This window comes from Xiphophorus couchianus, chromosome 4 (genome assembly GCF_001444195.1).
Source record: "Xiphophorus couchianus chromosome 4, X_couchianus-1.0, whole genome shotgun sequence".
Lineage (NCBI taxonomy): Eukaryota > Metazoa > Chordata > Actinopteri > Cyprinodontiformes > Poeciliidae > Xiphophorus > Xiphophorus couchianus.
Genome location: NC_040231.1, coordinates 6,125,625 through 6,151,191, shown reverse-complemented (window position 1 = coordinate 6,151,191; position 25,567 = coordinate 6,125,625). Strand labels below are relative to the sequence as shown.

The 25,567-nt window shown below is 37.1% G+C and overlaps 3 protein-coding genes across 26 annotated transcripts in view; 2 read left to right on the top strand and 1 right to left on the bottom strand.

The window, feature by feature from the left end:
- Positions 1 to 676: 676 nt before the first annotated feature.
- On the bottom strand, positions 677 to 5,117 carry arl14ep (ADP-ribosylation factor-like 14 effector protein). The gene is made up of 5 exons (XM_028013755.1): positions 4,928 to 5,117; positions 3,869 to 4,064; positions 3,659 to 3,784; positions 2,877 to 2,917; positions 677 to 1,101 (listed from the first exon to the last, which is right to left on the bottom strand). The coding sequence occupies exons 1-5, from the start codon at positions 4,996 to 4,998 to the stop codon at positions 873 to 875; spliced, it is 663 nt and encodes a 220-aa protein (XP_027869556.1). The 5' UTR covers positions 4,999 to 5,117; the 3' UTR covers positions 677 to 872.
- Positions 5,118 to 6,163: 1,046 nt separating this feature from the next.
- On the top strand, positions 6,164 to 22,325 carry nr1h3 (nuclear receptor subfamily 1, group H, member 3). 2 transcript variants are annotated; one of them, XM_028014789.1, is made up of 11 exons: positions 6,164 to 6,317; positions 9,851 to 10,061; positions 15,048 to 15,130; positions 15,507 to 15,749; positions 18,882 to 19,148; positions 19,264 to 19,469; positions 19,565 to 19,744; positions 19,941 to 20,040; positions 20,174 to 20,287; positions 20,500 to 20,594; positions 21,722 to 22,325. In XM_028014789.1, exons 3-11 carry the CDS (start codon positions 15,088 to 15,090, stop codon positions 21,866 to 21,868), a joined length of 1,395 nt encoding a protein of 464 aa, XP_027870590.1. In that variant the 5' UTR covers positions 6,164 to 6,317; positions 9,851 to 10,061; positions 15,048 to 15,087; the 3' UTR covers positions 21,869 to 22,325. The 2 variants fall into 2 exon arrangements, with proteins under 2 accessions (XP_027870590.1, XP_027870591.1); XM_028014790.1 differs by having other exon boundaries at positions 9,851 to 10,066.
- A 2,835-nt stretch (positions 22,326 to 25,160) lies between these two features.
- Positions 25,161 to 25,567, top strand: part of madd (MAP-kinase activating death domain) — a 50,898-nt gene continuing 50,491 nt past the window's right edge. For 8 of the 23 annotated variants that reach the window (XM_028015777.1, XM_028015762.1, XM_028015767.1 and 5 more), the window contains exon 1: positions 25,162 to 25,465. The gene's annotated coding sequence lies outside the window, so the exon portion shown is untranslated. Of the gene's footprint in view, positions 25,466 to 25,567 lie in introns of all 23 variants that reach the window. The other 15 variants (XM_028015776.1, XM_028015763.1, XM_028015764.1 and 12 more) reach the window with 4 other exon arrangements.

The following is a 25,567-nucleotide window of genomic DNA, read 5'->3' as shown; positions in this document are numbered from 1 at the left end:
TTTCTTTCAGAAATGTCATGAGGTGATGCCCCCTGGGCTCCATGACACTTCACCTGCAGCTGATGCTCAAGGGCAGCAGAATGCGTATAAATGAAAAATGATACTCGTAGGAGCGCTGCAGCTCTGAAACTGCTGTGTCATACTGGTCTCTTGCTGCCTTGGGTCAGTGAGAAGCAATAATTGATTTTATGTATAGAAAACTTTGGTTAAAAAGCAGCTTACAGAAAAACAAGCATATTGTGAATATTCTGTTGAGCAGATTACTATGAGCACAAGTTAAGAGACTAAAAAGATATATTTGGTGTGTCTATCATGCAACATAGACATCACTGTGGCTATGAAGGAATGAAAGGGTTCCTTCACATTTTTTAAGTGAAAAAACAATCCAAACCAATTTTTTATAGTTTTCAGTTCTTTTAAATTAAACTTTTAAAGTCTAAATACAAATTAAATAACACAAATTAAAGTACCTTTTGAATTTCAATTTCCAAAAAAATCTCTAAAAATGTTCTCGCTTCAGGCATTTAAATAGAAATAATTTTGGAAATTCTAAAACACCTAAAACAAGATAGGTTTAGTCTGATTTAGCTTCAACAGTGAGAAAAAATAATTTCAAGTAAATGCAGGGTAGATGGAGATCGTGATCCTAAAAAATAACAGTGAAAACATAGCAAAATAACAAATAAAATATTTATTAACAGAAGTTGGCATAATTAGAAAACAACTTTAAATAACAGCTACATTGTCTTTTTAATGCAAAGTATCACACTGTAAAATGTTTCAACAAGCTGAAGTTCACTGGAAATAATAAGGATATATCGATAACAGTTTGTTCTTTTTAAACAAAAAACAAAAAAAGGCATCAATGGTAGCTAAGTTGCAAATTTGTTCCGGATGATTTCTCCACCTTCGACTTCCACCTGCTCGTAGAGCCACTTTCGGTCACAGCGGCACTCCACACCGCACTTTCTGGAGCAACACTCGGGGCAGGGGTAGAAGCAACCCATGCAGTCCACATCCAGGCAGTCGCACATGTCTTTGCCGTTGGACAGCAGCCGGCCCTTGCTGTCGTACACTCTGCTTTTGGCTGCGACGTTCTGCCTGCATGATGCAGAGTTAAAGGTGACGTGATGTGATTTGTTCCCTCAGATGCAAAACAATCTGATTTCATTTTCTTGAAGCCTCTTCCTCCCACCCCTTCAGTGGCTTTCTATAATTACTTTCTCACTTGTTTTATATCGCACATTATGACTGTGTGAATTTATCACAACCAGATATAAACCATCCCTGCGTATATCTCCATTAACACGGCCATTGTCTAACACGGAGTGGCAATGTCGGCTAATATAAAGAAGTCAGTGAGGAGAGTAAAAACCTGGGGACAGTTTTGTCTTTCACTTCATTATGAAACAAGGATCAAATTCAGATTTCACTAATCTAATTAAACAAACCACGGCCAAAAGGAAAGTCCAAGCTTATGAAAAACTATTGCAGGAGTTTTTCATTAATCCATTTCTGCTGTACTGGAAAAGTGCCATCAACTTGTCAATTACAGGAAAGAATACAAAATATTCAATAACCTCAGAAATCTGTTCCAAGCAGTTATTCAGAGTTTCAATCAGTTAAATCAAGAAAAAAAGAGAAAAGTATATAAAGGGGAATAATTTCCACATAAATCTAATGCTTAAGGCACATTTTGACAAAGCGATGTGGAATATTAACCTGATTTCCCAGAACCTTTCATTTAAACCGTCAGTCAGTTATTTGTGTTTTCACTGTCTGGTCCAAAACGGGTCCATTTATGTATATGATGCCGGCTGACAGTGAGCAGCTGCTCCTCTTAAAGGAAGGGCTTTTCTGCTGTGAGCATCAGCAATCTTGGGGGACTGATTACCATGCACCTTAACAGCAGAGTTTGGTATGAGATTAAAACAGTGAATCACACAAATACAGCAATAATACCAGAATGTTTTACGACAATGATGGTGCACAAGCAGCGCAAAACCACTCCAAACTTAGTGGAAATGTGCAGCTGGAATGGACTTTGAAAAATCTGACAGTGGGTGTCTGTGGAGGAGATGGAAAAGCAGCTCCAACTGCAAACTTAAAGAAGTTGTGATTTTCAGCAGAACAATTATCACTAGCAACGACACTTTATGACTTATGCAGTCAGTCAAAATCTTTGAGAAATGTATAATCGTAACAAACTTTATATGAATATTCTCCCGCTCTTGAAGCAGAGCAAGAGATATGAGCAGGATCACATCTCTAAGTTCTAAAGCCGTGACTTTTCTTTGTTTAGTTCTTACGGCGGTTACACTGTAAGAAATAAAATTCCTTCTAGCTCAGAGGAAGTTTGAAATAAACTACATATCCTCGTGAATAAAAACCTACATAGTGTGTGCCAAGAGACCAGCACACCCCAACACACAGCAGCAAAAGATTATGCAGAATGTACGACTCTCTCAAACCTAAAATAGGTTAACGATGTACAACCTTGAAGGGTTAAAATTACTTTCATTTGATAAGACATTCTAATATAATAGATTTGGATCCATAAAAAGGAGCCTGACGACAGCGTTAGTATAGACTTTTATCTCAGCAGCTGTTAAGACTACATAACCATCTCTGGTCCCAACAAACTCAATAAGTGTTTATATCCCTACTGGTATATGTACAGTTTTAATAATGTCCAATAGAACTGTAAGAGTAGTTTCTAGCTCTCTGGATGTAGAAAATGGAGACCAGTTTTGTGCTGTTCTGTTTGGATTAAGTAATGCTTTTAGCTCTGGACCTGATCTAGAACTGGACTAGCTTCTGTTCACAAACCCTTAAAGTGCAGAAACACAAATAAAAAAATAAAAAAACAGCCTCACCTGTCAGACAGCTGTTTTCCTCCACGGCTTCCGCGTCCTCCCTGCAACATTTTACATTCTATGATATATCCTTTGGGTGATCTCAGTTAGAAATTTATGATTGACATAATTAAAACCACCTTGTTTGCAGTAATTAAAATTATTAAAGAGGGAAAGAACATTACCTACAATTGAAACCAGATATTTACACACACTGAAGAGACGCATCACTTCTTCTCTCTTTTAGGCCAACTGAGATTAACAAAATTATTTCTGGTGGGTAAATGTCAGAAAACTGATGGAGATTTTTTTTATTTCTTTCGTCAAAATCAAAAGTTTACATAAACTAAGATTATTATGGTCTAATATAATTTGACAACGCTCATTTAATAATGCTATGGCTTCTCTAAGGTTTTTGACAGGTTAGTTTACAAGATTTAGGTTCAACTGAGACACGCGTGTAGACATATTTTAAAGCAACAACTCAAAAAAGCTGGTGTGTGTTATTGGTAGAATATGTGTTGTTGAAGTCTGACTTAACGTATACAGCTTAAAAGACAATTTTATCAAATGCAAAGAAACTGTAAGCTAACTTCTAAATTTTAAGAAACTAACACATTCTAAAAGATTATCTCATTTTTCACACATTCAGCAATGTGTGAAAAACCAGAAATTATTTTGGTAATTCTAACTGAGTCGTATTTAAAGTCAGACAGTTAGAATAGAAAGGCTATGTGTCTTTATATGCAGCACATCTAAATATCCAGTTACAAATATATAAACCAACACCAAAAGAAACTCACCCTCATTCCTCCTCTTTTTTCTCTACGCATGACTGTCTCTCTCATTCTGTCTCTGTCTGCCAGCGTTCCCATCTGATTTGACACATTTGCTTCTTTTGGTATTACTCCTCTTTTACGGAGTTCAATCTGTAAAATGTTCAGAGTTATTTGTTCACTTCATGTGGAAAATGCCATTTTTCAGCACAAAAACAAGAGGAAACCTGCTCCCACCTTTGAAGACTCCTGTCCTGGGGCGAATATGGTGGGCACTGCGTCCTCCCTCAGGAACTGCTTTCCGTTGTAGTCCCTGAAGCAGTCGGTCCTGAAGTGCTCAGAACAGAGGCAAGTGTTGGGCGTCGGGATGAAGTTTTTCATCCCCAGGCTCTGGACCCATTTGGTGGCAAGTTGAGGTTTGCTAAGAGGGAATCTGACAAACAGAGAAGAGGAGACATGGAAGGATTTCAACTTTTTCACAAATTAACAATACGTTTAATGGCAGACATGTCTCACTTTGACACAGCTGATCTACACTGTCACCACACTGCCTGGGCTTCATTTGATGATGTTACATTTGACTGTATATCATTATAACAGCATGTGATAGAGCTATGTATGTCTAGATATGACTGACTATATTGTATGATAATACTATGTAGAACAGGGTTGTCCAATCCAGGCTTAGAGAGCGACTACCCTGCAGCTTCTAGATGGATCCCCTCTCCAATACAACAAAATCAATCAATCATTGTTATTCAGAGGCCTGGTAACAATCTATTAGATTCAATAGATTTTGCTTAAACTATATAATACTAGCCAAAAGTTATGGATGGAGTATTTAAATATGTTCTTAGAAATTGATTAGATAAAATTCACCTCATGTTTTTAATACTGCAATGCCTGAAAAGTCAACGATTCCCACTTATATGTTTGTTTAGAAAATCTATAAAGAAAAGTTAGTGCTATAAATGATATTACACGGAAAAGAAAAGTCTGTTTCAACCACGTGATAAATGAAAATACTATTACTAAATCCTGACTAACTATTTTAAAAAGCAACTTACTGTTGAGAATGGTATTGGATTTGTCTATCACAAATATAGTGTATATAACTAGAGCGATTGCATCCTCCTTAAAAAGAATCTTCGTTCAAAGTTGCACTTTTAAAAGCATTTAAAACGAAAATACACCGTTTGTTTTTGACTACAATCACAATTAAAGCTGACGTAAAACAGTTTTCTGCAGCACTAAACAAAATACCGTCCAATTTCTTGTTATAAGTGTTAAACCTACCTGTAAAATCTTATCTCCGACCCCTTAACAAACTTATTATTGCACCCCGGTGCAGCACAAATTACGGGCATGATGGGTTTTTTAAAAGAAATTATGCAGGAATGCAGAAATACACTAAAAACGTGCACAACATAAAGAAGAGTTACAGAATTGTTGTCTTCCGTTTTCCTTCTTTTATGCTCACACTTCCTGTTTGGTCTTGAAGTCGTCTGCCCTCTGGTGGCCGTTGGTGTAGTTACACCCAATTTTTCCATCTACTTCAGTTTATGAACCTGTGATTAATTCCCATTAAGGCTGATTATAGTATATGTTTGAATTTAAGCTGATTTATGTCACCTCACAGCAGTTCAGTAAGATCAATAGAAAAGGCTTTGACAGTTCTCTGGACTTTCTTTTTCTTGATTCTCCTCCAGTCCTTGGTAAATTTACTAGTGGTCTTGTTTCAGTGTCAGATAAGGCTGGGTGTATTGATCTGAATATCAATACTGTCAATACCTGAGCACAGGTATCAGATCAATAATAGAGGGAAGAGATCAATACTTTTGGTTGCACTTTCTCTGCCATATGCAGCAAATTATTCAAATTTGCTTGCAGAGTTCATGCCAGTGCATGTGTATGAAATAAATGGCAAATATTAAGATCTTACAATTTCAATTTGAGAGCAGGATTTTATGTCTTTGTAATATTTGCAAATATTAATATGGCTGAACAAAAGGTTTGTGTGTATATCTATAGGTGCTACAGTCAACACTGGTCTGGAATGTACCAACTCAATAAGTTGGTACATTGCTGCAGACATTTTTTTTATTTCTCGTTAATAGCCTGTTGCTGTTTTTCTATGGACTAACATATGCACATCGATGTTTAAATAGTTCTACTTAGTTGCATGTTTCTTTTGATCTGAGTATGGTATTTTCATTTTTGTTTTTAATAAATGTACAGGATTATTTTTCCTATGTTATAAATTTGACCCATCTGTTCAGTCTAGATTTTTCTCCCCCCTCCTCCCCCCTGTTTTTTAACATTTGTACTTTATGCATTCTTCCATTTACCTGTACTTGCTACACTTGAATTTCTTCACAGTGGAATAGTCAAAGTTATTCTATTCTATTCTATTCTATTCTATTCTATTCTATTCTATTCTATTCTATTCTATAGATAATAACAGAATATCAAGTGTCTGTTTTTTGTATCTGCCTGCAAGTCAAAACACAGGGCAGCAATCACCCCGTTGCCTAGGGGCGTCTGAGTCACATGATGTACTACGCTGGCTAACGAGCTAACGTGTTAGCTTGGCTTGTCAAAGCCGTAGTCAGGAATCACGAACAGGACTGAATCTCCTAACCTATTGAACAGACAGCCCGTCACAGAGGCGTGAACCTCTCGGAAGGTAAAGAGTTAATTGTTTTGTGTCTTTCCTGAGTGTGTTAGTGGGGTTTGGAGACTGAAATTAGCTCCGGTTGCTAAGTTCAACTTGTTTTTGTCGTTACGTTCATGATGTTGGCCTTGCTGTGTGGGTTTACCATTAAGCTAATCTCCCATAAACAACCCCATTCTTGTTATTCTAAGCGTTTTAGGTAAATTGTCAAAATCTTGACTACTTATCTCGCCAAGGTTTTGACGTAAAGCAGCAGTAATCCTCTTTATGCTAGTTTCACAAAACAAGTTGTGTGTCAAGAGTCCATAACTAACTTAGCTAATGTTAGCAGCGAATGTGTGGTAAGAAAAATAAAACAAGTTCCAGCTTTGTCAATATAAACTCCAGACATATGAGTTATCTGTCCATAGTCAGTTGGCATGAAATTATGCAGCACTACTTCAGTTTGACAAAAGCCAACTAATGTTATAAAGTATTTCTCTTGTGCTCATTGTGGTCGTTTCAGTTCTGTATGAACATGGTTGGGGTTAAAAAGAAAATAGCCTAAATGTCAGTGTACTACCCACATATTCAGACATGTGAAAGTTTGGAGTTTCTTGGTGGAAAAAAAACTCCTAAAGAGGAAACAGCGTTTCAGAGAGTCGATAACGTGGGTAGCATGTATTACAATATAAAAACCAAGGAAAGTTTTGATGCACAGAAATAGGAGATCTACACCAGATTTCATTCTTACCATTTGTAGACATATTGTATGACAAAAATAAGTACTTTACAAGAAAGTGCAATAAATAACTTTTAAATTAAATTATACTGGGATCTCGTAAAAATATATTGCTGTGTTGTGCTGTATGAACAGGGAAGCACCTCTCTGTATCTCTGCAAGTTATAGTTGTGTCAGAAGTTTAGAAATACATATTATCCCTGAAACAGATTCAGGGGGCGAATCATGGTTGTGGTTTTAGAACATGTAGAGAAATGCATCCTGACCATGGAGGTGGTGCTATAGACATTTGTGCCTTTTAAGTTACATATTTTTTGTTTCCAGTTTTATTGTTTGCAGTATTTTGAGAGAAAGGATGATGATTTTCACAAGTATATATATGAGGGTAAATAGCGTCTGAAAATTAATATTAGACTATTTTAAAAGATGGAAGTTTTTACTATTGGAATTTCTGTGTTTTTCATCTAAATATTTTGGAAAACCATGGCAATGCCTCAGAAGATCAGTGCTGAAATGCTTCCAAACAGACACTATAAGACTGTCGGCTGACTACAAACAATGTCTAAAAGTTGTGACAGTTATTTAAATAATGGTATTATGTAATGCCAGTACATTGTAGCATAGTTCTTTTCCTTGTGTTAGTTAGGTGCCTTATTGCATGCAATGTAGAAATGTATGCCCAGCTGTTACTTGAGAAGTTAGGGTTTTCAGGATTTTTTTTTTTTTTTAGTTCTTACTCATTAACTTACCCTACATTTTAATTTGTCACCTTTTTTCTTTTGCTTTCATGTATATTGCAATGTGTTTACACTGTTACAACTATATTGTTTTATTCCCCGTTTTGGTTTGGCATTGTGTAATGCCAATGTACTGGCATTACACGATGTAATGCCAGTACATTGTGCCCTAACTTGCTCAAATATTAATGACTTGGATAGTTTTTTGATTCAGTAAGAGAAATTACAACTAGGTTTCAAACCTACCAATTGCTATTATTTGAAGCTTTGCTTTTCTTATCTTGATAAGTCCGTTTTCTCAGTAACCATCCAGATAATGTCTGATTCACCTGTTTGTTGACTTCCATCAACAATGACTTCCATCTTTTTATCATGTCCACCACTATGGTGACCTAACATACTTCTCTGCTCAGCCCCACCCAGTGTTAATTTTGCTAATAGGTCAGAAGAAGTAAGAACATCAGGGTGGATCTGCAAGCAGTAAATGAATCACTTCTTCTTCTACTAGGGCGTGCATGAGAACCCTAATTTTGTGTGGCGCCAGTGATTCCTGAAAATCAGCGACGCCTTCGTTTCCCACCAGATTGTTGCTGAACATGGGAATCCCATTTTGCTTTTCGAGTGAGAGTTGGTACGCTTTGAGGAAGCCACGTTTCCCTCCCAGTTTTGCTGACTGTTCCTGTATACCAATGCCCTGTGTATTTTCTCTGGGGTTATTTATGAAAAGTTTGCTGACAGGGAATTTTCAGAAGACAAATTTTACAAATGACTTTGAGTGTCATTAGGTTAAAATCTAAATCTTTATAATCTAAACTATACGCTTTCCGCTCAAGCAAAGTATTGGGGTCATTTGGATAAAAGAAGTGGAATATACTTTTTGTTGCTTACCCATTTTAAGATTAAAGTCAATATAAATGGGGGGGATTCAAATGGTGAGAAAAAAGATGAAATAGTAAAAAGTAAAGTCAAAATAACACTGTTAAGGACAAGGACTTAAGAACAAAAACTTTTTTTTCTAGCTTGTAAACATCCTGTGGACACGTACTCTCAAAACACACCAAACCTGCTCTGAAAGAACACAGCAGTGTCAACATACCACCATTTCTGACTTTAATCACAAAAAGATTTTAAATTCTTTTCTCACATTTAAAATTTATTCTTGAAATGAAATTTGAATCATATTCTCTACATTTCATTTTTATCCTGTAACTGATAAGAAAAATAAGCTCCACCTAAAGAAGATAAAATGTTTTCCCATTTCCAGTGATCCTAATACTCTGTTTCATTTGGATTTTGGTTTTGAAAATGAGTACAATCAGTCACCTAAATTGTGACAGTAACAACTTTGATATTTGGCTGTAAATAACTGGTGGAATTGTTTATTGTAGGGCAGGTTGATGTTTGTCTTCCCAGGAGTCTGGAAAGATAAGAACTTGTGGATTTCAAAATAAATGCTATTCCACAGTTTGGTTTGATTTGTGATCAGTAATTAAATTGACTAAATCAGACTTTCTTTATGTAAATGAATGTGCGGTTCAATGAGGTTGGCCAGGAAGACATTATTGATATTTGTTGGTGATTTTATTTCCAGCCATCTGTGGCAAAATGGAACATGAGTAAAGGTGAGCGACCGATAAGATGTTGGGGACATTGGACTTTACCAGTCAGATCAAGGTGTGGATAACAGGAGACATTATGCAATGCAGAGATGGTTTACTACTGCAGAAAGTAAAATTCAGTCAATAAACCATATCTCTAATTATTACACCTGCTGCCTTTTGAACGGTTAAGACCTCACTTTATCTACTTTCCATTGAATAAAATCAAAGTCTGATATATGATTTTACATGTTGCTAGCTTTCTTTTAGTAAGAAAAAGCTAATATTTGGGGGGAAAACATTAGGACAACTGGTAAGGTCTACTTAAATACAACGAGTTAAATACAATGAGCTGCTTCAGGAGAAAATGACCAAAGCACCTCAGTGCATTTTAATATTCAAGAGTCAATGACCTACAGTAACCCCTGGTGTTCTCTTTTTCACCCTTTCTCCTCCCTCCCACTCTGTTTTTCCTCCCGTCTCCCATAGGGCATTGTAGAAAGCCACTTCTTTCCTACTCGCTCTCCTCCAGATATCAAGTCATTAAAACCTTGGCACAATAAGTCAGTGGGCTTTGGGCGTCCCATAAAGCCCACCAGGGAAAGCCGGTCCTCCATCAGTGCAGAGGAATCGACAGACTCAAGCTGTGGACTGGCATGGGCAAGATGGATAGGCAGTAATTGGGACATCCACTTCAGAGGTAAGGTCAGTCTCACCTGACACATACTCACTTTTGCAAATATATTTGAGCCTAATGATGCTCTTTAGCAGAGTTGTATTTTTTAGGTTGTTTTGGGTGTTTTGTTTAGTGAAAAAGTTTTTCTGTTTCAAATTTAAAAGAGAAAATCTGCTTACAGCGTACAAACACAAACAGAAGCCAACATTTGGTCAGCATTTGTAAATGCCAATATTATAAAGTTCATATCTTCTTCCTTATAATAACAAGCATGTTTATTTGTTATATAATGAAAGTTTTTCTTTTTGGTCTGTGGAGGCTGGAGAAATGAATTACTCCCATCATCAGCTCTGCAGCCTTTCCACTGACTCAGTTTTATTCATCACTTCTCTTCTTTGTCAAAAGAACTGAACACGTGTATTCAGTGTTCAGTCAAACTTTTACCATGTGGGACAGAAATGGCAGGTCAAAAGTCAAAAAAACTAAAATAAAAAAATAACCTTTTTTTTACCTGTTCAACAATAAACCAAGCATGCAATAATTTAACAAAAAGTTGTGAGATTCTTTTACTTTGCTGCAGGAAAGAGACGTGTAAACCATTGTCAGTGTAAATCTTAAAGAGTTTTGCACACTTGATTTATTAAAAGAAAGGTGTTCAGTTTACAAATTCTTTTGAGCTCAGATATAAAAAAAAAACTAGAAAAAGATTTAGTCTGTTACCAGCAATAAAAACAAGATTTGGATCTCACTCTTTTTGATAACACCTCTACATTCTGCCTGGTTTCATAAATTATTTAAAAACTAATTTCTTTGCTCCAAAGTCTGCATTTGAGTGAAAGTCACTGGACAGATGTAATACATTTTATTGTGAAATTAAAGAGAATGAATAAACCTTGATGTTTCACTCGACAGATTTAGATTTAAAATAAAAAGTCTCTAAATGTGTATCGTTCTTGAATTTCTGTCAGTGGACACATAAAATCTGTCCATGGGCTACAAATGGTCTCTGGACCACACTTTGAACCATCCAGCTCTTTAATTGGGAATGCACAATTTATTAACAGAATATGGTCAGATTAGATTATGTTTGAGCTTTAGATTAAAGTCCGATAAGGAGGTTTCTTTTAGATCTGACCCGCTGATTCAGAAATACATTCTGCAGCTTTTTGAATACAGATAAAGACACATCAAAGTACATGATGTTTGTTAATCATTCCATAGAGCAAAAATGTATGGAGTTCTTAGTTGTGATAGATTTAATGAGCTGAGGGAAAAGCTATTGATATTTATTAGTATTTGACCTGCTGATAAGCAATCAGCACTGTCCATCCATCCATCCATTTTCTGTTCACCCTTGTCCCTAATGGGGTCGGGAGGGTTGCTGGTGCCCATCTCCAGCTACGTTCCGGGTGAGAGGCGGGGTACACCCTGGACAGGTCGCCAGTCTGTCGCAGGGCAACACAGAGACATACAGGACAAACAACCATGCACGCACACACTCACACCTAGGGAGAATTTAGAGAAACCAATTGACCTGACAGTCATGTTTTTGGACTATGGGAGGAAGCCGGAGTACCCGGAGAGAACCCACGCATGCACAGGGAGAACATGCAAACTCCATGCAGAAAGACCCCGGCCGGGAATCGAACCCAGGACCTTCTTGCTGCAAGGCAACAGTGCTACCAACTGCGCCACTGTGCAGCCCTAAAATAAGTCTCTTTTGGTAAATAAATGTCAGATTTATGTGAGGTGACCTTCGTCTGGAGACATGGACAAAATATCCGATATCACTTAGACCACCGTGATGTTAGTCAGCCCACAGCATGCCTCCCCTGTGATGATCAACCACTTAATCCAAAGCATGAATTTCATAAAAATGAGGGATAAAAAAGGAGCATCAGAAACAGAGAGGAGGTGAGGAGGGGGTTGTACTGCCGGTGGGAAATACTTCTTGTTCCAATTTGCAGGGGGATTACTAATTTTTTCATCATTCCCGTCTTTACACTGATCAAGGAAAAATTGGCCACTTCTAATTTGTGCTAAAATTATTACTGCATCTATACTTTATATCCATGACATAAATTCACTTGGACATTTTTATGCATCTCCCTCTGTGTTGCCCCTGTAGCATTAAGGAGGTGAATATTATTTTTAAATCTGGCAAATGGCAGAAATCCAGTTTATGAGGCTCAGAGCTCTGACTCAGCTGGTGGTTTGGGTTGCTGTTGTGGCTTCCAACCGTTTTTTTTTTTTTAATAGATTATTTAAACCAAGAACTAAAATATTCCAATGTTAATATTTACAGGGCTTAACCATACTGCATTCTATCAATAGCGGAAGCCGTTTGATCAAGCCACAGAAATGAAAGTCAACAACAACTACTTCTTTTGTTGTAGCACTTTTATTTAAAAATCAATTAAATCCAACACAGGTTTTCAAGACTTCACCTTGAGTTAGGCAAACGTACTAAACAGGTTATAAGATAACCATACATGAATTTGTTTATCTTGTTTAGCATTTCTTCACATATCAAAATTAACAATAGAATGCATTTTGTTTAAGATTTGTCTGTCCTGCAGGCTGGTTAAGAATAGCCTCAGTTTATGCTGGTGTGTGTGCTGAATCAGTTTCCTGAAATATACCCTCTCCCCCCCAGCAGCACATGACAGACTTTCATTTCTGCTTTTGCATCCTATTGGTTTTTTTTTACACACTTTGATATTAGGAGTGTCCAACTACAATTAAATTCTTCTGGCATTTCAAGTCTTTCTAAGAACCACACATTGTTGCTTAAGATGCCCTGTCATCTCATTCTCTGGACCGCATCCCTTTTTTGAGTGAGAATACAATTTTTGTTTATTTACATCCACCCGTCTTATCACAGTCATGTTGAAATTCGAAGGTTTTGTGTGTATTTGTCCATGTCTTTGTTAGGAATCTTGCACATTTTGTCATCTTATTGACTGTTAAAAGATTTTGGAAGCTTTAAGTTCATCAGGATCCAAACTCTACCTGTCATGTCTGCAAACAAGCAAAGCTCTCTGTCCAACCTTACTTTAGTTTTTTTTCCCCTTTTTTTGAAAATGTAGTGGTACATCTCATAAAATTAGAATACAAAAAGTTTCAAGATTTTTTGGCAATCCTATAATGGAATAGAGTGTAACATGCTTTATTTATCCCCAAAAGGAAATTGCTTATTTGTTGACAAGCTTCTCCAACCAAAGTGTTAAATATTACCAAATAGTACAAGCATAACCATAAGTGATATAAAATTTATAAAAATATATATACATAGGTGTTGTATAGATTCATTACATATAATGAAATATTGCAATCCTTTTTTCTTTTAATTTTGATGATTATGCTAACAGAGAATAAAAAAACAAAAATTCACTGACTCAGAAAATTTTAATATTGCTAAAGATAAAGAAAATGTCATTCTAAACAGAAATGTGAAGATTCTGAACAGGATGTTCAATGCAATCAATATTTCATTCAAAAGTGGCTCATTTTGCACAAATTACTACTTCAGTACAGTGTAGCACTGAAGAACAGCTGTTTATCCCTTTTTGCTGGTGCACCTTTTAATACCACACGTTTTCCTTCCACTCAACTTTCTTTGCACATACTTGGATATAGCACTCTGTAAACGCATAGCTTTTTCAACAGTGACCTTTTGTGGCTTTCCCTCCTTATGCAGGATGCCAGTGACTGTCCAGTCAGCAGTCTTCTCCATAATTGTGCAGCCTACTGACCCAGACTGAGGCTCAGGAAACTCTTACAGATGTTTTTGCTTAATTAGCTGACTAGGGTCAGTCATGACACCATTATTTTCTAACATTGAACTTTTTCAAATATTCAAAATCTCTGAAATATTGAATTTTGAGCTTTTATTTTCTGTAAAAATGGAGAAATACAAGAAATAAAGGCTTGAAATATTTCACTTGGAAAACTGACTCCATTTAATGAGATTCACATTCTAAATTGACAAAAACTTTGAAGTTTTGCATGATAATTAATGTTTTTAACTACCTGTAGATTGCAGCATATGTATCTGTTTAGCCCCCTCCACTCTGTTACCTGAAATAAATTTAATTGTGTCTACCTACCTCCGGGAGTCACACCAAATTAGTTCAGTAATTATAAATTTGGTCCTCACCATTTTAGGGAAACATTGCCATTGCTGAAAATTGTGATGGCTCTGACCAAATATGTGAGAGATTTGCAGGGCTACTAGACATATTACCTCCTACAAAATAATGATTCCATGCAGTTCCTTACAATTACAAACTGTTACAATTGTGATTTGATAGATTTTGAACAATTGTAGGAGGAAGCCAGAGTAGCTTTTTGTTTTAAAATATTATTTATAATTTTTCTTTTGGAAAATGTAACATGTTACTTAGCTCTTGATCCTGTCAAACTTGCCCAAGAGATTTTGGTCTTAATGGGTCCTTATTTTATTAATTAAATGAAAATAAAGGCTGTATACACTGCAGCTTTTGAACAAAATCTGCTGGAGGCTGCCAAAGGCTTAAAAATGACTTGTGAATCTAAACCTCCTGCCAGAGCTTCAGGGAAATTATAACGATTAATGCATGTCTGTGTGTTTATAGCTCAGACAAAGCCAAGACCTTACTCCACACTGGCAAGAATTTAAAAATTACCATATGTTGTCTTCTAATTATAGTTTGAGCCATTTTTCATAGAAGAATGGGCAAAAAATTCAATCTATAAACAATCTTTTAGAAAAATGTATTAAAAGACGTGACGTGAGAAGATGTGCAAATGGTGCTGACTATAAATTGGTGCAACAGGTTTCAGATTTTTTTATTTTTTTTTAAGTTGAAAACCACTTCACAGTTACACAGTGATACATCAGATGGCCAAAGCAAACATTAAAGTTTGTAGTTGTGACAAACCTTTGAAAAGTTTGTCACAAGTGGTGTTTATTCTTCTGCAAGGCACACTCTGCTGTTTTAACTCAGTCTGGTTATTTTTATTCCACAGGTACACGTTGATTTCGTAATGACAAGCTGCTGTGCAGAAGATGTCCACGCTGTCTGTGACTGATATCCCAGATGTTGGTCATGGTAAGAGGAAAAGATTATTTCTTAAATCTGAGAGATTAGTCAGGATTATTTCTTCTTAAATACGCCAATGTCACTCTTCCAGTTAAAATATATGTATATATTCTCCCACATTAAAAAATAAGACTAATTCTGCGAGATAAAAGTCATAGAACCCAAAAGCTACTTTTTTATTTCCAAGCTTCCTCTAAAGGAGTGACTGTTTTTAAATTGGAATAACCATAAAGTCACTGCTGATTCTGTTAATTCCCTATCATATTGTTTACATTTCTTCGTTCTCTAAGAATTGTTTGTTTTGGACACCTGTTAAAACAGATAAGATAAGAGGAAGCCGAACAATGAGTCTTTGAGTCCAGCGAGTTTGTTTCTCTTTTGTCAGATGAGAGTAAGGTGTTTGACGGGGCCTCTGAGCTGCAGCTGGACTGCTTGGCTGAGGAGAGCGGTGGAAACACCACAATGAAGCCCGGCGGCCTGCTGTCACTGACCGACCTCACCCAGCCAGATGACTTCCCAGTCGCCTCCCACAATGGCCCGTCGCTTGCCGACATGAGCAGCACTCTGCCGGTGGAGCCAAGTGACATCAAACTGGATCCGTGTGCAGGTGACGCGTCTGGTAGCGTAGGTAAGCAGAGCAATAAAAGTTTCCTTGTTTTTGTTTTGAGTTTGCTTTTGAGTTTGCATTTAATCTGTTTTGCTTTTAAACAGATTAAATGCAGGACCTTGCAGTCAGCTGTTTCTAAGGAACAATTGCGATAAATGATAATGTTGTTGTTTTTAGATCATTTTAAAGTTATCTAATGGTAAGGGCATAATAATGCAAGAAATGTAAGATTAATAAGTTTTAAATTCTAACAAACAGTTAACACTGGAACTAAATATTTAAATGTCTAAAATAAATAAACAAAACAACTGAAACTACAAATAAAATGAATCATGAAGTCTCTGTTATAAAACCCCCCAAAAAACAAATCGTCCTTCAAAGAAAGGGATAGCTGAAACCAATGCACCCGGCTAAAAACTTTTGCCATCCAGTTTTTGGTAGAAAAAGAGAAAAACAATAAATCATTCAAATGAAAATTATTGAGTTTGTTTTAATTTATCTTGCGATTAATTGATTTATTGTTTATTGTGCATACGTATTGTTGTTTTTGTAGGATAAGTGGAGCAAAGATTAGTTATTGCTGTGTTTATAATGCACCTGGACTGATGTCCAGTTCTGCCTAAATAATTAGATTTATTTAGGGGTTTTTCTTGCTTTCAAACCTCTCATAATCTCAATCAAGTCTCTTAATTTTGCAAAATGGTTCTGGAACATTAGGCTTGCTTATTATGATCCGTCTTCTCCTGCTTGGTGTCCCGACTTCTCTGTGGATTGTTATTCACACATGCTCTACACAGCAGGAGAAGTCTCTGCAGGACGTTCAGCAGGCCAGCCTGAGTTGAACACGAAGGAGGCGGGACACGATGCTTCATCTATGTTGTAGCGAGTTCTCTGTTTTTGTTTTTAGCAATATGTGGGTGGTGGCACAGATAACCTTGTTGTGCCTGCAATGTTCTTGGGAAAAGAAGGATCGTCTTGAGATACATTATAAAAGAGATGGAAGTAAACAGAAAATAGTATTTTTTTCTTTGTTTAGTAAGAATTTCACAAGGCAGAACTGAAGCATCTTTTAAATTATCATAACTGTCCTCCTTTTCTTCTTGGGGATTTCCAATCCCCTAATTTTAGATCATGTCAGTGATACAAAAGTAACAATAGATTCAGTATATAATTAGATATACTGACGCAAAGGTTCTAAATATTTTTCCATTGGCAGAATTCATCATTAAATCAATTTGGTGCTTTCTTAGATCTCTTTTTATATTTTTGCTGGAAAGATCTAAGACTTGCAGAAGTGCAGGGTTATTATACAGACCTGAAACATTTAGAAAAGTATTCAATAAGCATCTACCTTTTTCATGGCTGAATAAGTATTGGGAAAATTAAATGAAGTGTAGATAATGTTTGCTTTTCCAGACTTTTTTCTTTCGTTCTTTCAAGGACAAAACTCTTAAAACGCTTTAGAAATCAGTGGATTTAAATCTACTTTCAAATGACACACTTCATATTTGACTTGCTACATCACAACTTAATTTTTAAATCTTGTTCATTAAACTGACTGGAAGGCTAGTCATTTAACAACATATCAAATATATACTTTTATAACAGGGCCTGTGGTTCCCAATTTATGCCTGTTTAAAATACCAACCAAAGCCTAAAAGCTATTTTTTTTAACTGAGAGATGTTTCCAGTGTTCACAAAACGGACCCTTAGCATTTATAGTTCAGCTCACACTTTTATATACAATTCCTTATGTATAGGTTTTAAAATGGAGTTTATTTAATGCGAAACCCAAAAGAGCAGTGAAATACGCTCACAATACACTTTAAAGACATAAAGACACTTTTGCTAATGAAGCAGTCAAAACTGTATATTTTATACTCCAATGAAATTTTTTTGAAAATTTGAAACACGAAAAGTATAAAATCTTTAAATTAAATTTCTTTTAAAATATGGAAACAGAGAGGAGATCTTTAATATTAGCATGCGAACGCACATGTATAACAAAAAGATACAATCACTTTTTAACAAGAACAGTTCATTCTGTTCACACAGGTTAGAACTGAATTGATTCGTATTCCAAGTACACCACCCAAACATTTTGAGCAAAATTCACATGTTCATATTAATTCCTTAATTTTTTGATGAGGCAAGGTTCTGAATAATGTGTACACACAATGAAGCTCCTTTTATTTACATGGTTCCTTGTGCAGAAGGAAAATTGAGTACAAAATCTTGAAGACAACTTTCTAATTGGTAATTTGTATGATACTTCAAAAGCAAAGTAAGATGTGACATAATACAGTAAGTTGTGGTTTTACTCAGATCTTGTCTCTTTCATGGTTTCAGTCCCTGCTGAAACTCAGCATATTAAGTCTAGGAGGTCAGGGGATGAGCTTTTTGTTTATGTTAAGTTTAAAGCAAAGGAAGTGGCAGCAGCTTGATTATAACTCCTCGCAAAGATCAATGTGCTTAATAAACTGAACCACACGTGCATGTAGGTGCACATATGTGTAGCAGTTGTCTATCGCTACCTTTTGAGAGGACATATCTCGACTCAAACACTGCTATTGTATAATCTTACTTTAGATCAGAGCACATTGATTACAGCACACAGAGCTGCATCCATATGAAGTTATGATGCAAACATGTTATGCTGCAAGTGAAGATATTTACAGCATTGCAGGTACTGTAGACTTGTTGCATAATCTGCCAACTCCCTGATTACATCTGGATGATCACTGCAGCAGATGCTTTAGACGATCTTTACAGTTTTTAAAGCAGAGTTTGGTTGGGCCCTGACACTTCTCACGTTTTTTACTCCAATATAGATCCATTCACTGCAACTGAAAAACATCATCCACCATATTCAGTGCGCATATACTGCTCATAATATTTTCTCCCTGCTAGGTGCTGCTCCTCTGCACCAAATCCTTCAACTTTCCATCTATAAGAATGTGTCCCCCCAAACTGCACTTATAGAGTACCTACAATCTAGAAAATAATCTGCAAACTTATCCACAAACATCTGTGATCTTGTGGCATTCCTTAGATGTCATACTTTAAAGTTTATGGTTTAATCTTTGTGAAAATATTTAACTTCCTACAAGCCCCCCTTCAGAAATCTAATATGTTTTTTGGATTCTCTTGTAGATGGGCAGCCGGTGAAGAGAAAAAAGGGTCCTGCTCCGAAGATGCTGGGCAACGAGGTGTGCAGCGTCTGTGGCGACAAGGCTTCTGGTTTCCACTACAACGTGTTGAGCTGCGAGGGCTGCAAGGGATTCTTCCGCCGCAGCGTCATCAAAAGCGCCCAGTACTCCTGCAAGAACAATGGCCGCTGCGAAATGGACATGTACATGCGCCGCAAGTGCCAGCAATGCCGGCTGCGCAAGTGTCGGGAGGCGGGCATGCTTGAGCAGTGTAAGTGTCTTCACGCTAAATCAATTCTTGACTTTTATATCTACTGTAAATAAAGTAGCCTCTTTGACTCTGACATTGAGCTTTTGTGCAAACCAGCATCCTCTGTAACCCACAGGCGTGCTTTCTGAGGAACAAATCCGGTTAAAAAAGCTGAAAAAGCAGCAGGAGGAGGAAACTGCACGCACTTCCACAGTGGTCACACCGACCCCTCTGCAGGAAGCACCCACTCTCGACCCACAGCAGCAGGAGATGATCGAGAAGCTGGTGGCCATGCAGAAACAATGCAACAAGAGGTCTTTCCTTGACCGACCAAAAGTTACGGTAAATGGACAACATGTAGCCCAACAAATGGTCTTCAAATGCTGTTGCTGTTTGTTTGGCATCGGTCTCACCAGACTGCCTGTGAATATTTCCAGCCTTGGCCCCAGAGTCAAGACTTGCAAAACCGAGAAGTGCGACAGCAGAGGTTCGCCCACTTTACAGAGCTCGCAATAATGTCCGTTCAAGAGATTGTGGATTTTGCAAAGCAGCTTCCTGGCTTCCTGGAGTTGACAAGAGAAGACCAGATCGCTCTACTAAAAACCTCCACCATTGAGGTTCGTTTTGAGTTACCGTCATTCAAAGCTGCTTTGATTCAATGAATCTGAAGTTAAAATAATTGAAGCACATTTTTCAAGATTCAACATCTTTTTACCTATTTTTTTGTAAATTAATGTTGGAAGTAGTTGGGTTTGTGGCAAAAACTTTGACTCTGCAGAATCAGTGTATCACTCAGGTGTTTGACCTCCACAGATTATGCTGTTAGAGACATCCCGGCGATACAATCCAGCCATTGACAGCATTACTTTTCTGAAGGATTTCAGCTATAATAAGGATGATTTTGCCAAAGCAGGTACATTTAGTCAATGAAAGAAATCATATTATGTACTGTTTTTCATTAAAATCTTGAAGCATTTTCCTATTAAACCCAGTTTTTTCCTCTCTTTACCCATCTCCTTCTTTTCTCTCCCTTTCCATTCCCCCAGGGCTTCAGTTTGAGTTCATTAACCCCATATTCGAGTTTTCAAAAGGAATGAACGACCTGCACCTCGATGAGGCCGAATACGCTCTGCTCATTGCTATCAACATCTTTTCTGCAGGTCAGAATGAATAAACTGCAGACATTGCTGTTCATCATCATTATATAGGTCTCAGAGTGAGCCAAATGCTTATAATCCCTTAAGGACGAAATGGTTCATTTAAGCTTGCAGACTGTGCATTTAGAGTAACATTTATCATATCTTAACAAAATGAAAAATTCTCCAGTGAGAGATTTAAGTTGCCTGTCTATGCTTTGCTTTAATTTGTGTAGATCGGCCAAATGTGCAGGATCACGATCTTGTAGAGAGGCTGCAGCAGCCCTATGTGGACGCTCTGCGCTCTTACATCATGATAAAGAGACCAAATGTAAGTTCCCGCCACATTACGTAATCTCTGCTCTTGTGACCGAGAGTGTGTCAGCACAACAGGCACATAAGATCATAACTGAGGTCATATTATACTCCTGATATTAATGGTGAAGGGTTGAATTTAGCGGTTGTCTGCTTTAAAAGGTTATATTGATTAAATTGAAAGCAAATTGTTACTTTAAGTATTATCTAAAAGGGCTCCAATTTGATGATTTGTTTAGAAAAAAGTTCCCCTAAATATGGAGGGTTTGTCAATATCCTCTCACAATAACTTCTCTACTTTTAAGAAAGTGAGAGACTTGAGTCAAAAAAAATAAGAGGTGTAGTTCATAATTTTGTACACTTTTGATTTTAGTAAGAACATAGTTGGAATGTTTATATTTTGAAGTATCTGAAATGTTAATTATGCTCAATTGTGTAGTTGTTGAATTTGTTCTAAAAAAGTGCTTAAGAAATAAACCAAGCAGCCAAAAGTTGCTCAAGAGTGTGTCTCATACAGAACACCAAACTCTGGAATCAGTGCATGGCACATTTACCGCCCATGAAGAAACTGTAAATTCATAAGGTTTGATTTTGCTACAAAGTTGTTGAGTGACCGCTTGTGACTAAAATCCTAGTGCAGAAAACTAGAAGTCTTGTAGCCAAAAATGATGTTTTCATTTTTGGCCCAGTTGTGACCAGCATTGTTGTTTTGATTTGAATGTGCCGGATCTCTGCCAGTGGGACATTTACATAAGTCAGCTGTGTGAAAACTAGCAGCAGTGAATGGAAGCAATTGAAAGTCTCAATTTTCCACACACAATCAGTTCCTGTTTTGCTTGTGAAGGTTTAACTGCAGTACAAAAATGTAGCTGCCCAATTATTATTCCCAGGACATTGTCACTACCCGTACACTTAGTTTGTTTCACAGCATATCTTTTTACTCAAAAGGTTTATTATCATAATGCTACACAAATACTTGATAGAAGTCTCCTTTAAAAGACTCAGGCAGTTCATATAAAACGTGGAGAGAAAAAAATCATTTTTTGTTTGTATTAAACATTGTTAGTCCTGGTTCATGTCTTTAAAAGATCTCCTTTGCTAACAATGTGCTGTGAATTGATAGTTTTTCGATGTTTTCTTCAGGATCACCTGATGTTCCCCCGTATGCTGATGAAACTGGTGAGCCTTCGCACATTGAGCAGTGTCCACTCAGAGCAGGTTTTTGCTCTCCGCCTCCAGGACAAAAAGCTTCCCCCGCTGCTGTCTGAAATCTGGGATGTCAATGAGTGACTGTGGTCCAGGTGTCTCACTTCGTGGCTTATGGACCCTGAGAGGGACATGGCTTCTATGAAAAGACCGCCAACTCCTCTCTTCTCCTGTGGTCAGGGACTGGATATTGCCTTGAGATTTTTGTTTTACCCTGAAGGGAGTAGAGTGCTCTAACCCTTTGCTCCCTAAAAGACTGTTAAGCAGCATTGTGTGCAGTGGAGGAAACTTGCACACAAACATTTCTTTTTTTTTTTCTTCATTGTAGATGCTCACATGATTATGGTTAAGTTTAGGCGTTAAGGGTTTTGAGACACTTTTCTTTGATTCAGTCTTTGCTGAAAGTTAAAGTCGGTCACTTTCGTGGTTCTGTACCTTTCTTCTACTAATTAAAATCAGGAAGCACTGAGCAGGTCTTGGCTGTTACTGTCTTAAAAATTGCAATGTCTCATTAAGAGGAAAAGATTATTTCTGCAGCTGTGCAGAGGCAGAGACGCTTTTCTGCCTGTATTTTGTCCTGATTCATGTATGGCAGGCGTGTCCAAAGTCGGTCCTCAAGGGCCGGCATCCTGCATGTTTTTGTTCTCTCCCTGGTTGTAGTAACAACCTTCTCAGCTTGTCAATGTTCTCCTAAGGCCTCTAATGAGCCATCATTGGATCCAGGTGCGTTAAACCAGGGAGAGAACTAAAACACACAGGATGGCGGCCCTCCAGGACCGACTTTGGACACCCCTGATGTATGGTAACAACTAGTTTGCATTTCCTTCAGAGTAAATTCAGAGGTCTTATGGTTGAACTCATTGCTCAGGTAAAGTAATGTGAAGCAGACCTCTGAGAAGTAGAGGCTTCTTTAATTTTAAGTACCGTATATTACTCTTTTTTTTCTTTCTCACTGCAAAAGGGACCTTTTTGGTCATTAACAAATGGCCATTAACGTTTATGAAAGTTGGACATTACATATCCATAAGAATGTACAATCATTACATCTAACGAGATCCTAAATTCCTTCACGTGATGTCAATAAAGTCGATCAATGCATTTAAATTACTGTATTCTCAAAGATTAGTAAGTGGATTAAGGAAGTGTCTTTACTAGAATAGGCTCCAGTCTCATTTTAAAGAATTCCTAAATGGGAATCTCATTGTTATTCAATATTACCTGTATGACATTTTGTTTTATTTGTGATTTGTTTTTTCATGAAAAAATACCTTTTTTCATGAGAAATACCATGAAAAAAATTATTTTTTTAAATTTCAGTTAATAAAATTTTGCAACTGCTTTTATTTAACAACACACTGAAAAAGAAAATGTAGTTATAAAGCTAACTTAAAAGGTCTATTACATAAGCATTCTTGAACTTGATACCAGCATCTATGCTGAGAACCTTCAATAAAAAGGCACCAAAATTCAGCAAAGAGCAAAGACATTAGAATGTAAGTTATATTGAACTTTATAATTACTGGGATTTGGTTCTTTTGGCTGTTCTCCATGAATTGCCTGTCAGTGTGAAGTTGAAATCTCAGATAATCAAAAACTTAAGTGTGAAATTGGTGGAGTTTATTTCTCAGTGTCCTCTTTAGACGGCATAAATGGGAATGATTGAATATTGTGGGTTAATTAGCTCTGGGCTTTTTCCCATGTTCAGATGTTCCTAGTTGCGTTGCTAATTTAAAAACCACTTGAATAAAATCCCAAACCCACCGTCTGTGAACTGATTTATATGGCATGCAAACAAAGCTAGACTGGGTCAGGACAAGCATAAATGTAAAAACAAAGAGTCTGCGTACCCTGGTATTTTTCTGACCACATGTTGGTTCAGACATTTTGCTTTCTTCCTCAAAATGTAACTGTTATTTTTGTCATTTTTACAACATTTTAATTCTTTGAAAATTATATTTTCAGAAAGAGGTCTATTATTGAGAGTGCACACAATATTCTTTTGGTTTGAACATTTTGCTTTTGTGTTCCTTTGCAGCAGAATTTGTGAGATTGTTTCTTAACTTTTGGGTTTGATGCCGACACCCAAACACTAATTTCTGTGTAAGGGATCCAGGGTGCCCCAATCAAATATCCAACCCACTGACTGAGGGGAAAAAGATGAAACTGAAACTATCATGGCTGAGTGTGCTGTAGTGTAATCGACTCAAAATAATTTTTGTGTGTGAGTACATGTTAATGCTCTAGCTATCAAAGTTAATTTTACTGTATATACTGCAATTGTAACATCTGATCTAATTCCTGTCTTCAAAGGGTGACTGTAAACATTGATATATAGAAATGCAAAACTATTTTAATACTTGTAACTTCTAAAGACAACCTGTTTTGTATGTACAGTATAAATTAAAGCTCTGCTGTAGTGTTAATGTGTTGGGGTTCTTCATTTCTCAAATTTTTCATTTATGAAGTTAAAAGTAAAACATTTGCAGCACTGCATCATTTTAACAATTTGAGGCAAAACTAGCAGTGGGGTGCTTCTGATGTTGCAGTACTGTTAGCCTCATGTCAGCAAAGTACTAAGGGGTTCCTGCTGCAGTACTGCAACAGGTCCTGGATGAAGGGTAGGAACACTCCCAATAGGTTTCTCAGCTACTTTCACCATCCTTGGCAGGAGTCTCTTGTCTGCCAGATTGCAGCTGGAGTAAGATGCAGTGATGCAGTACAAACACATATACTAATCCATACTGCTGCAGAATGTAGAGAGAGGATGCAAGTAGAAAGTGGGACATGTTTTAGTTTCCAAGGAAAGCAGTCTCTGCTGGTCCTGTTTCACAATAAACAGGAAATCAGGAAGGGGGCAAACATTTTCAGACCACTGTCAGTATAAGGGCTATAAATGATAAGTATGAAAATATTTCTGAGTATTTGCATTTCTAAACCTATGCTGTGACTGAGTTCCTTTTGGGGCCCATGAACAGTAGGGGGCTCTAAGCAGTGGCAAATATTGCATATATGTTGGGCTGTACCTGTTATCACCTATTAGTACAATGTCAATACAATGCATTTTTGTTGCATGTTTTTTTTTTTACTATGATTAAGCACTTGTGATGTTTAACTTTGGGTAATTCACTAATTTATCTATGTGAATTTTACTCGCAGGCAATACTAAACCCAGATTACTGTCTGACAGGTATAGTGACTTATAAAATCGGTCGCTTCATTTAATTGAAAAGCAACAAAATCAAATCAGAAAGCAACTGTGGGAAAAATGCGGGTTTTTTGTGTTTTTTTTTTTTTTCAAGTTTAATGCTTCCTTTAAGTTGGGTTTTGAGTATGCGGAACTTCGTGCAGACTGAAAATGATGAGAAGGAGGAGTAGGGTGTTGTGAAGGCAGGTTGTAACTGACCGAACCACTCGTTCATCCAGTAGGGAGGCGGTCACACGCATTTCCATCATTTACTACGCTGTCAACCAGTCACACTCAGCGACAAGCCCTCCCATTTATTGTTCGTGTCCGGCTTTTTAAATGAGCAACCGTAACCTTGAGAAAACACGACATAACTCATACAACCACCCCTTCCTCTCCAGTCTCTGTGACCGAGAGAGGCATTCAAGACACGGGCCGTCGTCTTTGGCAGTTGGTTTCACAGCGAACGTTAGCGGCTAGCAGGCTAATGTGAGCAGGTAAGGATGTTCTACTGCTGCTTGTGAATTAAAACCCACATGGCGTTTTGGTTGCATATTTCCTGGCTGATAATTTTTTAATATGGCCTCTTGACGTGGGAG